Source organism: Trichomycterus rosablanca, chromosome 4 (assembly GCF_030014385.1).
Source record: "Trichomycterus rosablanca isolate fTriRos1 chromosome 4, fTriRos1.hap1, whole genome shotgun sequence".
In the NCBI taxonomy this organism is placed as follows: Eukaryota; Metazoa; Chordata; class Actinopteri; order Siluriformes; family Trichomycteridae; genus Trichomycterus; species Trichomycterus rosablanca.
Genome location: NC_085991.1, coordinates 1608576 through 1623857, shown reverse-complemented (window position 1 = coordinate 1623857; position 15282 = coordinate 1608576). Strand labels below are relative to the sequence as shown.

At 43.9% G+C, this 15282-nt stretch overlaps 1 protein-coding gene across 3 annotated transcripts in view; it reads right to left on the bottom strand.

Annotated features, from left to right (window-relative positions):
- Window positions 1-15282, bottom strand: part of dpp6b (dipeptidyl-peptidase 6b) — a 108126-nt gene that overhangs the window by 67754 nt on the left and 25090 nt on the right. Inside the window, exon 1 of one of the 3 annotated variants that reach the window (XM_062993759.1) lies at window positions 57-333. The exons of the other annotated variants lie outside the window; for them this stretch is intronic. Coding sequence (XP_062849829.1) covers window positions 57-113 — 57 coding nt within the window. The 5' untranslated portion in view covers window positions 114-333. Of the gene's footprint in view, window positions 1-56; window positions 334-15282 lie in introns of those variants that run through there. 3 annotated transcript variants of the gene reach the window in all.

Below are 15282 nucleotides of genomic sequence, written 5' to 3'. Positions count from 1 at the left end.
CGTTATAACGCTGATAAAACGAGAAATAAAGCTAAAACGACTGATTTATTTCCTACCTGATCCTGCTGCTGAGAGGGTTTAACCGTCCCGCTGCGATCCTTAGCCGAAGTCATCGAGATAGGGAGCGAGGTGAGAGGAATACAGACGGGAGAGAGTGTGTGTGTGTGTGTGTGTGTGTGTGTGTGAGTGAGTGACTGACCGACACGGACAGAGAAACGGACGGACGGACGGACGGAGGAACCGACAGAAAGACCGACCGACCGACCGACTGACTCCGTGTCAAGGCGCTGAGGCGATGTGACCGTTATCCCTCCCTCCGTCTCGAGCCGAAATGGAAACGGCGCGTGGGCTCACGCTTGAATGCTTGGTTGCCTAGCAGAGCTGCGCGAGCTGAAGCTGCGCTCCTGCAGGTGGGCGGCGCCAAAACGGTTCCCACCGTTCCCGCGCTTTTTAAACCGTCGTTGTGGTCAAAAGTTTACATACATGTACATAATATAATCAAAAGTTTACATACATGTACATAATATGATCAAAAGTTTACATACATGTACATAATATGGTCAAAAGTTTACATACATGTACATAATATAATCAAAAGTTTACATACATGTACATAATATGATCAAAAGTTTACATACATGTACATAATATGATCAAAAGTTTACATACATGTACATAATATGATCAAAAGTTTACATACATGTACATAATATGGTCAAAAGACTACATACATGTACATAATATGATCAAAAGTTTACATACATGTACATAACATGATCAAAAGTTTACATACATGTACATAATATGGTCAAATGTTTACATACATGTACATAATATGATCAAAAGTCTACATACATGTACATAATATGATCAAAAGTTTACATACATGTACATAATTTGGTCAAAAGTTTACATACATGTACATAATATGATCAAAAGTTTACGTACATGTACATAATATGATCAAAAGTTTACATACATGTACATAATATGGTCAAAAGTTTACATACATGTACATAATATGATCAAACATTTACATACATGTACATAATATGATCAAAAGACTACATACATGTACATAATATGATCAAAAGTTTACATACATGTACATAATATGATCAAAAGTTTACATACATGTACATAATATGGTCAAAAGTTTACATACATGTACATAATATGATCAAAAGTTTACCTACATGTACATAATATGATCAAAAGTTTACATACATGTACATAATATGATCAAAAGTTTACATACATGTACATAATATGATCAAAAGTTTACATACATGTACATAATATGATCAAAAGTTTACATACATGTACATAATATGATCAAAAGTTTACATACATGTACATAATATGATCAAAAGTTTACATACATGTACATAATATGATCAAAAGTCTACATACATGTACATAATATGATCAAAAGTCTACATACATGTACATAATATGGTCAAAAGTTTACATACATGTACATAATATGATCAAAAGTTTACATACATGTACATAATATGATCAAAAGTTTACATACATGTACATAATATGATCAAAAGTTTACATACATGTACATAATATGATCAAAAGTTTACATACATGTACATAATATGATCAAAAGTTTACATACATGTACATAATATGGTCAAAAGTTTACATACATGTACATAATATGATCAAAAGTTTACATACATGTACATAATATGATCAAAAGTTTACATACATGTACATAATATGATCAAAAGTTTACATACATGTACATAATATGATCAAAAGTTTACATACATGTACATAATATGATCAAAAGTTTACATACATGTACATAATATGATCAAAAGTCTACATACATGTACATAATATGATCAAAAGTTTACATACATGTACATAATATGATCAAAAGTCTACATACATGTACAGTGGGGGAAATAAGTATTTGATCCCCTGCTGATTTTGTAAGTTTACCCCCTTACAAAGACTTGAACAGTCTATAATTTTTATGGAAGGTTTATTTTAACAGAGAGAGACAGAATATCAACAAAAAATCCAGAAAAAAAACATTAAATAAAAGTTATAAATTAATTTGTATGTAATTAAGGGAAATAAGTATTTGATCCCCTACCAACCAGCAAGAATTCTGACCCCCACAGACCGGTTATGTGCCCATGAGGCACACAAATTAGTCCTGTCCCTGTAGAAAAGACTCCAGTCACAGAATCAGTTTCTTCCGTTCAAATCTCTCGACCACCATGGGCAAGACCAAAAAGCTATCAAAGGACGTCAGGGACAAGATTGTAGACCTGCACAAGGCTGGAATGGGCTACAAGACCATCAGCAAGAAGCTTGGTGAGAAAGAGACCACTGTTGGTGCGATCATTCGAAAATGGAAGAAATACAAGATCACAGTCAATCGCCCTCGCTCTGGAGCGCCATGCAAGATCTCACCTGGTGGGGTAAGAATGATTCTGAGAAAGGTGAGGTCAGTCCAGAATTACACGGGAGGAGCTTGTCAATGATCTCAAGGGAGCTGGGAGCACAGTCACCAAGAAAACCATTAGTAACACACTTCGCCATAATGGATTGAGAAGGCTCATGTACAGGCCCGTCTGAAGTTTGCCAATGAACACCTGAATGATTCAGAGAAAGCTTGGGAGAATGTGATATGGTCAGATGAGACCAAAATTGAGCTCTTTGGCATAAACTCCACTCGCCGTGTTTGGAGGCAGAGAAATGCCCGGTGGGGATGGTGTTCTTGGGGTCATATCCAGCATTTCTCTGCTCCCAGCTCCCTTGAGATCATTGACAAGCTCCTCCCGTGTAATTCCTTTCGCCATTCCTGCTTGACTGTGCACAATGCAAGGTCCATAAATACAGCGGTACCTGGTTCTGTGGCGTTGAGTTTCAAGGTATTTTTTCCCATAAGGATGTTTGGGAAACCTGTTAATGCGTCCATGGTCCCGTGGAGCTGCAGATATTTTAGTCTCATGTAAAATAATGAGGTTGTTTTTGACACTTAAACACTGAAAATAACACAAATATAATATAAACACTGAAACATAGTAAACAGACATAAACAGTTAAAATCAATAAAAGTACAATAAAAGCTGCACTGTAGCTTTACTTCTTTATTGTTTCCTTACGCTTCTTAATCATGGAGATGCTTGTTCTTGGAATACCGCATTCCGTTCAGCACCGGCGCATTCACACGAGAAGTGACAAAATAGCTTTTGCGCCAATGCACCTTCAGAGATCAAGCATCTACACGATTAAGAGGTGTCAGGAAACAATAAAGAAGTAAAACTAAAGTGCACCTTTTATTGTATTTGTATTGATTTGTAACTGTTTTTCAATTGTATTTCAGTGTTTACACCGACCAAACATAACATTCTGAGCACTGACAGGTGAAGTGAATAACACTGATTATCTCTTCATCACGGCACCTTTTAGTGGGGGGGGGGGGGATATATTAGGCAGCAGGTGAACATTTTATCCTCAAAGTTGACGTTAGAAGCAGGAAAAATGGGTGAGCGTGAGGATATGAGAGAGCTTGATGAGGGCCAGATTGTGATGGCTGGACGACCGGGTCAGAGCATCTCCAAAACTGGTGTTCCCGGTCTGCAGTGGTCAGATCTCAATCCAATCGAGCATCTGTAGGATGTCCGATCCATGGAGGCCCCACCTCACAACTTACAGGAGTTAAAGGATCTGCTGCTGACATCTTGGTTGACCTTCACCTGACTGAACACTTCTGGGAATAGTTTGAGCGTCAGCCCCAAGTCATGCTCCAAAACCTTGTGGAAACCTTCTCAAAACAGTGGTGGCTGGTCATGAGCACGGGGAATTCAGTTCTGACTGATCTGGCCTACATTCCCCACAGATATACTCTTCATACTTCATACTCTTCATTTCTGCCTTTACTTACAGCTGGAGAGAACTATTATTATCGTACAGGGTTTTAAAATGGGATGTCCAACTAGATCATGCTCAGGTGTCCACATACTTTTGGTCATGTACTGTATTTCAGAAGAACTATGTTTTGATTAGAAGTAACGCACATCAAAACCAACATCAGTAGCAAAGTGGGGTCCTGAAGGTCTGTGTTGTTCTACCATGAGGACGTAATTAACGTCAGTGCACATTGATTTCCACACGATCACTGTTTGGCTCAGTAAAGCACCCAGATCCCTAATTTTAGCACGGATGCCTGACACCCCCCCCCCACACACACACACGTTCCTCTTCCTGTGATGTGTCACCGCACCTTCCTTCTTCTCTCCTGCACAAATTAAGTGAACCCTGACTAATGAACGACGGCGTACAGTTTACACCACGGTATCCAACCCCACGACAGACGAAGGGTCTGTCCATCAAAAAGTAATTCCACCAGCCCAGTCACTGATTCGACCTCCGCCGGCTCCGATTCGACCGGTAATATCGGCGCTGTGGTATCACGGCGTGTTAATGAGAGCCGGGCGGCGGCGTGACGACAGAGCCGTTCTGTCACATCTTCCGTTTTAATGATGAACAGCTGACAGTTTCACGCCTCGTGAATCAGATTCCTGGAGACCATGAGGAACATCCTGTCTTCTGTCTGAACATCCTGTCTACGCTACATGGTCTAAAATATTGGGACACCATAACACACGCTAGCACACCAGAGCTGACATTTCAGACTCGTCCGGCTGGGCTAAGCAGCTACATGAACAACGATTGGCTTGTTGTTCATATAGGGAGGGAGCTGGAGGGGACCTCATAACTGATGCAATAAATGTGATCAGGGTGTGGCTCTCCGTACACAAAGCTGATCCGCATATGAACTCGCCTCATGCAGGAGAAAAGATGCAGTCGGTACTGCACATGTGTCGGAGGTCAGAAGTGGAGATCAGCATCAGTAGAGAGGAAGTGAAATGCAATCAGGTAATTGGATATGACTAAATTGGGATAAAAATGCAAAAATAAATAAATAAATAAAGTATTGGGACACCTGACCATGAGCTTGTTGGACATCCCATTCCAAAACCACAAATGCTTATATTGATTTGCTTCGTCTTTCCTTTGTAGCTTTAATATCGTCCACTCTTCTGGAAAGCTTTTGTGTCTGTGGGAATTTGTGCTCATTCAGTCAATAGAGTAAGTCACATCAGGCACGGATTTCAGAAGAGAGGAGAAGGCCTAGCTCACAATCTGAGTTAAATTCATACCCAAAAGTGCTGAGTTGGGTCAAACCATGTCTTATTAGAGCTCGCTTTGTGCTCAAGGGCGTAATAATGCTGGAAGAGTGAGAAGACTTCCCCAGAGGGTACTGTACCCACAATGCTTACAGAATAATATTTACCTTTTATCATGAATGTGGCAGGAACCACTACATATAACAGAGATGTTCACAAGTCACAAAATACGAGTCTGAGTCGAGTCACGAGCCAATATAATCTAAACAAATCATATATTGGAAATGTAGCGACAACAACAACAACAACAGATTAGCCGTTTTACTTCATGCCTTTACTTTCCTAGGTTCAAGTTAAAAGCTTCAACTGATACGTTTTGTTTTCATTACAGAACAAAAGCGCTCAATAAATACCGGCACAGCGGCCAAAATCCCAAACACAGCAAAAACAATCATAACCGCTGCTTACCTTAGCTTCTGTTCTTCCAGATGCTATTACATTTATAAGCGTGCGTCCCATTAGGAATAGAATCCGTTATTTTGTAAATGTGCTTATAATTAAAAACCTCCAAACTTTTCCCGGTGGTGAAGTAAAACAGGAAGTCGTTAGAAAGCCGATCGACCGTTTCATTACCCCGTCATCTGTGTGACGCAAACTGAATAAATGCAAATAACAGCATTTCTTACTAACAATTACAATCAGACGCTCTGATTGGTTCAGAAAGCGGTTCTTACAATCATTAGCACCGATTCTGTAGGAGCAATCCATTCACCCCGGCTGTTCCTGTGAAGTGCACTAGGTAGGGTATTCCACCATTTTAAGTGAGATTCCAATCCAAAAGAGGGAGTAGGGAGCGACGCTTCATCACTACGCCGGAAGCTGGCGGGAACATTTACACATTGTGTGTGTTGTGGGTTAAGACGGCCGGAGTGTTACTATTATTAGAGAGCAGAAATGACTCTATATATATAAAATTATCACACGTAACTAATGCTGCTGACACAGTGACTTGTCCACAAGTCATTTTTTGCGAGTTCGAGTCGAGTCTGAAGTCGCTGTGTGTGCGACTCTGGCTGGAAGAGAGAGAAGGCTTCCCCAGAGGGTACTGTACCCACAATGTTTACAGCATTATATTTACCTTTTATCATGAATGTGGCAGGAACCACTACATATAATCATTATAACAGAACAGCTACGTTTCTGGCAAATATTTGCACTAATAGATGTGATTTTATTTGCATCACCTAACTGATAAAAACGTTTTTATAAAACGGATAGTTCCGGTCCTAAAATCTGATTGGCTGAGCCGAGTCCGAAGCCGTTGTAAAATCCCCGATAAACGCACACCTATAGGACCACCTCACATCATTCCATATTAATACGCCACTGAATCGAAAAAGTTAATGTTATTTTCGCCCTCATGTTGCCTAGCAACACCGTTAATCGAACTATTTTGCGTTGCGGAAGAATGCTTTATTGTAAGTTTATACACATTTATGAATTAAACATTGTTGTATTTATTATATTTTTTGTTGACCGCCGTTTTATAAAAGCAAAAAGCCACTCGAGACCGTGCATTACTGTTATGATTTTAGCACGGGGAAAGAAGTTTTAGGCACTCCGCTTCGCGTCGTGCCAAAAACGTCATCCCCGTGCTAAAATCACAGTAATGCACGGCCTCTCGTGGCTTATTGCTTTAGTTTGACTGTTGTCTTGGTTTCACTCATCATTTGTAAAGAAATATAAGTACATGTACCCAAGACGTTCCAGTTCCTGGTACTGAAATGAGAGTCTTTTATCGGCATGGTGTATAAACTGCTTCGAAAATATGTTTTTGCTGCCAACCAGAGCTTGGATCTGGAATACATCGTATCGAGTCTCAGCTCTGCCTACCGGGTGGGCTGAGCGGCCACATGAACAACGATTGGCCTGTTGTTCAGATATGGGCGGGACTAAGCCGGATGGGGTCTCTCTCTCTCCCATGACTGGTGCAATTATGACTCTGCTGGCTGATTGGTGGAGCCTGCACAGAGACGGGAAAAGAGTGCTCTCTCTCAGGGTGTGTCTCTCCGTACACAACACTGAGCTGCACTGCACTCATCAAAGTGTAGGTGATGAGATGCACATGGCATGCTGCCCATGTGTCGGAGGGGGCGTGGGTTAGCCTCGTTCTCCTCAATCAGAGCGGGGATCGGCATTGGTGGAGAGGAAGCATGACGCAATCGGATGACGTTAAATGCGTCTATGTAGAGAGCTCACTAGGTTTTCGAACACACCGCATGTTACGTGTTTTATAACCAATGTTTATGTACCAGCGGTGCTCAACTACCTACATGAACTGACTGTGCTCATCTGATACACACCAGACCAAGCTTTATGGGTCAGACTGCTCCAGAGAAAGTGTCTTTTTCTGCTCCGGAGTCCAACAGTGCCTTGCTTTAAGCCACATGTTGATGTGAAACCCTAACCATGACGTTCTCATGAGTTCTGGTACTGATACAATAACAAAAATACAGCCGCCAGAGACACAAAGGAAACAATTCAGCGTAACGTTGGGTCTCAGGGTAGTTTTATATCCATATGTGCATACACACACACACACACACACACACACTCGCGTCTTCACACGTACTGAACAAATAATCAATTTCACACAATCCATCAAGCTGTTTTCTCAGCCAGGGTGAACAAACAGGAAATTAGAATCCCATCCGAACAGGCTAATTGATTCCCAACACCTACAGCTATGCGGTGTTCATTTGGCATGCTAATTGAGTCCTAATTCCTTTTAATAGAACGCTACTTCATTTTCTCTATTACTTTACAACGCCGGTCGTCATGGCAACTAAATGCGGAACGGCTCGGCTGAAAAGAGCAGGAGAATCAATCCCATCTCTCCTCTGGTTCTGCTATATTTATGTAATACGCACCAAGGGCACGAGGAGTTACTCAGTAATGTAGAAACACTGATGCACCTGGCAGCCGTGCAACGTTCAGCAGAAATAACTGAGACGATACGGCGGAAATCAAAAGTTTACATACACATGTACATGGGGGGGGGGGGGGCTACTGTTCACAGTCAAGCAGGCATGACATTGCCATGGTCCCTGGAGGCTCCTGCGCAAGAAAGACGCTCCTGCTCCAGAATCAGCATCTTAAAACACGACTAAACAAGAGGAAAGCTAGCTCGCATAACATCATGACCACCTTTCTAATATTGTGTTGGTCCTCCTTTTGCTGCCAAAACAGCCCTGACCCGTCAAGGCATGGACTCCACTAGACCCCTGAAGGTGTGCTGTGGTATCTGGCACCAAGATGTCAGCAGCAGATCATTTAACTCCTGTAAGTTGTGAGGTGGCGCCTCCATGGATCGGACTTGTTTGTCCAGCACGTCCCACAGATGCTGGATTGGATTGAGATCTGGAGAATTTGGAGGCCGAGTCGACACCTCAAACTGGTTGTTGTGCTCCTCAAACCGTTCCTGAAGCATTTTTGCTTTGTGGCTAAGAGGAAAGAGGCCACAGATATCAGGGAAGCGTCTCCATGAAAGGATGAACATGGTCTGCAGTAATGCTTAGGTAGGTGCCACGTGTCAAAGTAACATCCACATAGATGGCAGGACCCATCGCAGAACATCGCCAAAAGCATCACACTGCCTCCACCGGCTTGCCTTCTTCCCATAGTGCATCCTGGTGCCGTGTGTTTCCCGAGGTAAGCGACGCACACACACCCGGCCATCCTGGGCACCCTGACTGGTCTGCGGCTATGCAGCCCCATATGCAACACACTGTGCTGCTCTGTGTATTCTGACACCTTTCTATCAAAACCAGCATGAACTTCTTCAGCAGTTTGAGCTACAGTAGCTCGTCTGTTGGATCGGACCACACGGGCCAGCCTTCGCCCCCCACGTACATCAATGAGCCTTGGCCACCTAGGACCCTGTTGTCGGTTTACCATTGTTCCTTCCTTGGACCACTTTTGATAGATACTGACCACTGCAGACCGGGACACACCCCACAAGAGCTGCAGTTTTGGAGATGCTCTGACCCAGTCGTCTAGCCATCACAATTTGGCCCTCGTCAAACTCGCTCAGATCCTTATGCCTAATATATCCCCCCCACTAACAGGTGCCGTGATGAAGAGATATTCAGTGTTATTCACTTCACCTGTCAGTGGTATATCCACTTCAGACTTGGTGGTGGGGCTTAAACCAGCTACCTTTAGATTACCAGGCCAGTACATTAACCACTGATTCACCACCACCCTAGTGCACCAATCTGAGCACTGATTTGACATACCACTTAGTACAGATCAGCATTCGCATGTTTTCTTTTTTTAGATTTACGGAAAAGTCAAGATGAAAGGTCCTGTCTTATGAAATATGATGCTTATCTCAGTACATTCCAAAATAAAGAGTCGGTCGTCAGTCTAATATACACTATATTGAGGTCAGGACTCTGTGCAGGTCAGTCAAGTTCTTCCACACCAAACTGGCTCATCCACGTCTTTATGGACCTTGTGCTTTGTGCACTGGTGCGCAGTCATGTTGGAACATGAAGGGGCCATCCCCAAACTGTTCCCACAAAGTTTGGAGCATGAAATTGTCCAGAATCTCTCGGTATGCTGAAGCATTAAGAGTTCCTTTCACTGGAACTAAGGGGCCGAGCCCGACTCCTGAAAAACACCCCCACACCATAATCCCCCCCTCCACCACACTTTACACTCGGCACAATGCAGTCAGACAGGTACCGTTCTCCTGGCAACCGCCAAACCCAGACTCGTCCATCGGATCGCCAGACGGAGAAGCGTGATTCGTCACTCCAGAGAACACGTCTCCACTGCTCTAGAGTCCAGTGACGGCGTGCTTTACACCACTGCATCCGGTGATGTAAGGCTTGGATGCAGCTTCTCGGCCATGGAAACCCATTCCATGAAGCTCTACACACTGTTCCTGAGCTGATCTGAAGGCCACATGAAGTTTGGAGGTCTGTAGTGATCGACTCTGCAGAAAGTTGGTGACCTCTGCGCACTATGTTCCTCAGCATCCGCTCTAACACTTGGTGGCTGAGTTGCTGTCGTTCCCAATCGCTTCCACTTTGTTATAATAGCACTGACAGTCGACTGTGGAATATCTAGTAGTGAGGAAATGTCACGACTGGACTTGTTGCACAGGTGGCATCACGGTACCACGCTGGAATTCACTGAGCTCCTGAGAGCGACCCATTCTTTCACTAATGTGAAATGTTGGTGGTGTTAATCTGGGTTATTTCTGACCAAAAGATGCTGCTGACTGGACATTTATGGCAGACAGATCGATACCGCTCAACCCACAGGTGACATAAAGGTGGTAAAAGAACCCAGCATCACATTCACCACCACAATACCTACAGCTAATCCTCAACCTGTGAGCCTGAGTTCAACTCCACGTCCTTTTACGATAAGCAGTTATCGGGAACGTTTACCACCTAACTCTATTAAAGAATAAAATGGGGAATCCCAGCAGGAAATGGACCTGGACATTCAATAATCAGATCTCCTCATTAGACCTCTTTGATTCAGCATGTAACCTTTGAGAAGAGACCCTGCAGCAGTGATTTAAAATGCTATTATCCGGCCTGCTAGCTAAATAAATTCAAAGGTGGACGGAATTGCTATTGATTGTGAGATGACCAGAGTTAAGATCGCCGCTGAGATGAGAGAAAAATCATCAGAGGAAAAAATCAGAGCCAAAGAGCGAGCAAAGGGTCATCCGAGTGTACGGGATTCCACTCCTGGGTGGTGTCTGAATCTTCTTCCTGTCCCAAAAGTTTAAAAACATGCAGTCAGACCAACTGGAGCTGCTGGATGAGAAGATCTGGCTCCTAATTAGAGTTTCCAATTCATCCCAGTGGTGTTTAAAGGGACTAAGGTCGCCGCTCAGGTGGCACATCGGTAAAAACACACGCTAGCACACCGGAGCTGAGATCTCAAATACATCGTATCAAATCTCAGCTGTGCGGCCACATGAACAACGATTGGCGCCGACGAGGGGCAGGGAAGGAGTGTGGATCAGGGTGTGTCTCTCCGTACACAGGTCTGATCCCCATTAGCACTCGCCTAGTGCAGGTGAACAGATGCATACTGCAGCTGCCCACATGTCGGAGGGGGCATGGGTTAGCTTCGTTCTCCTCAAATCAGAGCGGGGATTTGCATTGATGAAGAGGAAGCGTGATGCAATCGGGCAATTGGACGAATGCGTAAAAAAAGGAACTAAGGTCAGGTCTGTGTGCAGGCCACTGCAGTTCATTAACACCAAGGGGTACAGTGATGCCAAAACAGGAAACGCTCGCTCCCAATCCGCTGCTACAAAGCTGGAAGCATAATTTATTTCATACGATTGCTTCTATACACCTGCTAGCTCCGAATGCTCCCGAGGTCTATAATCAGAAGGGGTGTAGAAATACTCCCGGTCCTGTGCTGTGTTTCCAGCGGCGTCAGTGCTAACATTAGTCCGAGCTGTGGACAGAACATTGGAGCTGACAGGGCAGTAAATCGTGTCCAGAACCCGAGCCCAGCTTCAGGTCTCTAAGGGTCGACCGCCCACTACAACAATCTGAACCAAAATAAAGCCAATCTAGCTCAGTGTCGTTCAAGGGTAGCTTTATTAGCCGCGCTTGTTTGTGGTTGTGAGTGAGGCTGCTTCAAACTGCGAAAAGAAGCAAGAAAATTGGTCATTAAAGCGGAAAGGTGACCGGAGCGCTCGTTCCCTGCTGCCCTTCAGGAGACCTCTGAAAGATTCATCGTATCAACGTCTCGCTCAGAAACGACCACAGAGAATCAACCACAAACGTCAGTAAATTATACACCATATAAACGAAAGTATTGGGGCTGGAAAAGCTCGGTTTGAGTCCCGACCTCAGGTCCACTCAACAGCTCTGGAATGAACCAGAACATCAACTGATCGATCAGTGCCCAGACATACAAACGCTGCCATCTTTTGACTAAACAGGCACAAATTCCCATACACAGACACACTTCAAAGTCGTGTGAGAAGTCTTGTCACAGTCAGCCCTCCATTTCATCCCAAAAGTGCTGGATGGGCTTGAGGTCAGGGCTTCGTACTGGGTGTTTTTAAGTGCCTCCATAAATGCTGGATGGGCTTTAGGTCATGTGACTGTGTCCCTTACTAAATCTAGCTCTGTGTGATGTATAAACCGATCAGCCATAACATTAAAACCACCTCCTTGTTCCTACACTCACTGTCCACGTTATCAGCTCCACTTACCATATAGAAGCACTTTGTAGTTCTACAATTACTGCCTGTAGTCCATCTGTTTCTCTGCATGCTTTGTTAGGACCACCACAGAGCAGGTATTATTTAGGTGGTGGATGATTCTCAGCACTGCAGTGACACTGACATGGTGATGGTGTGTTAGTGTGTGTTGTGCTGGTATGAGTGGATCAGAACACAGCAGCGCTGCTGGAGTTTTTAAACACATCACTGTCACTGCTGGACTGAGAATAGTCCACCGACCAAAAACATCCAGCCAACAGCGCCCCGTGGGCAGCGTCCTGTGACCACTGATGAAGGTCTAGAAGATGACCGACTCAAACAGCAGCAATAGATGAGCGATCATCTCTGACTTTACATCTACAAGGTGGATCAACTAGGTAGGAGTGTCTAATAGAGTGGACAGTGAGTGGACACGGTATTTAAAAACTCCAGCAGCGCTGCTGTGTCTGATCCACTCTAAATAATACCTGCTCTGTGGTGGTCCTGTGGGGGTCCTGACCTTTGAAGAACAGGGTGAAAGGGGGTTAGCAAAGCATGTAGAGAAACAGATGGACTACAGTCAGTAATTGTAGAACTACAAAGTGCTTCTATATGGTAAGTGGAGCTGATAAAATGGACAGTGAGTGTAGAAACAAGGAGGTGGTTTTAATGTTTTGGCTGATCAGTGTACATGCAGATTAACTAGATCCAACCCCAAAAACGGTCCTCAGACCAAGCTTTGAGGAATGCCAAGAGTCTAGGGTTTCATTCCTGTTATGCCGCCATATTTAGGACGAAATTTTTGTCTTTGCTGCTCTGCATGATCATAAATCGAGGTGAAAGCCGGCTACCTTACTTTCAAAATGGACAAAATGGACTGTGATCCTTAAACGCTTTCTCCGAACTCCTGATCGGACTTAAACCAGCAGAAAATCCAGCAGATGCGCCTCTTCCTGGAGTTTATATTTATCTCAGATATACACAAAACCTCGCTCTGTACTCCGGAGAGTCTCTCAAAGAATCTAGAAGCCCAGAAGCTGAGCGGCTCTTCACGTCCGGGGGGTTAAAGGATCCCGGAGTGTTTCATACAGAGAACGAACTCTTTATTTTTCTCATCATAAGAAGGGTTATCATTTAGCAAACTCTCTTATACAGAGTGACGTACAGAAGAGCTTCCATAGTGAACATTATATTACTCTAGTTTAAGTAAAATAACAGTCCAAGAACACAAATCTGCTGAAACCTGTTAGAACCAAAGCTTTTTTTTTGTTTGTTTTTTTGAATAAGAAATGAAAAAGAGCATTAGTTAGTAAGTCAGTACAAGTCAGCTTAAGTGTTTGGTAAAGAGGTGATGAAGGTTTTTAATAGTTTTTTAAAGACAGCAAGAGACTCAGATGTTCGGACAGACAGAGGAAGTTCATTCCACCACTTGGGTGCTGGTACAGAAGAAAACCTTGATGCTCGTCTTCCTCGAGTCCTGGGTGGAGGATCAAGTCGAGCGAGACTAGTGGCTCGGAGGTTGCGTGGTACAGAGCGGGGTTTGACTAGACGTTGAAGGTAGCTTGGGGCTGGTCCATTTTTGGCTTTGTAGGCGAGCATCAGTGTTTTAAACTGAATGCGTGCAGCTACAAGGAACCAGTGAAGAGAATGCAGCAGTTGGGTGATGATGTGGCAGCAGTGGGGTGATGATGTGGCAGCAGTGGGGTGATGATGTGGCAGCAGTGGGGTGATGTGGCAGCAGTGGGGTGATGTGGCAGCAGTAGGGTGATGATGTGGCAGTAGTAGGGTGATGTGGCAGTGTTTAGGTTGGTTAAAAACCAGACGGGCAGCTGCATTTTGGATGAGTTGCAGGGGTTTAATAGTGGACATGGGAGCTCCTGCCAGGAGGGAGTTGCAGTCGTCCAGCCGTGAGATTACAAGTGACTGGACCACAATCTGAGCGGCTTCCATGGAGAGAAATGGTCGAATCTTCCTGATGTTGTAGAGGAGGAACCGGCACCATCTTGTCATGTTGGCTACATGAGGAGAGAAGGTCAGCTGGTTATCCAAGGCTTCTTACATTATCAGATGGTCATCAAGAGAGATCAGCTAATCACAAAGACGTGAACAATGTTAGCAGTTAGATAACTCAGGCTAATGTTATATAATGCAGCCGAGAGATAAACCGTTGTGCTAAAAACGTAGCTATTTACGGTTTCTGGAGATTTATGTCGTCTGAATGGAGAATCGTGGAGGTTAAATATAAAACTGAGTATAAAAAGCTGTTTGTACAGGATGTTAGTGAATACCCGAGTTCCACACAGCACCAATCCTGCAACCGCTCGATCACACTGCATTATTTTGGTCTCTCTGATGAAAATGTCGTATATTATTAGCCGCTGAGCTGTACGAGGTGAAAAACACAGAGAAAAACACTCAACCTGGTGATTTAACCCTTTGCTGCCCATCCATACAGCGATCTGAAGGTGTTAACGCAGTCCGTCCCCAATTCAGTCCTCACAACAAGCCGATTACACAGTGCAGATTTGTTAATCACATGACTCCAAATCATTGAATTCAGGTGTTAAAATCACTTCCATGGCCACAGGTGTATAAAACCGAGCACCTCGGCATGCAGACTGCTTCTACACACATTAGTGAAAGAACGGGTCGCTCTCAGGAGCTCAGTGAATTCCAGCGTGGTACCGTGATGCCACCTGTGCAACAAGTCCAGTCGTGAAATTTCCTCACTACTAAAAATTCCACAGTCGACTGTCAGTGCTATTATAACAAAGTGGAAGCGATTGGGAACGACAGCGACTCAGCCATCAAGTGTTACCACATAAAATGACAATGGGTCAGCGGATGCTGAGGAACATAGTGCGC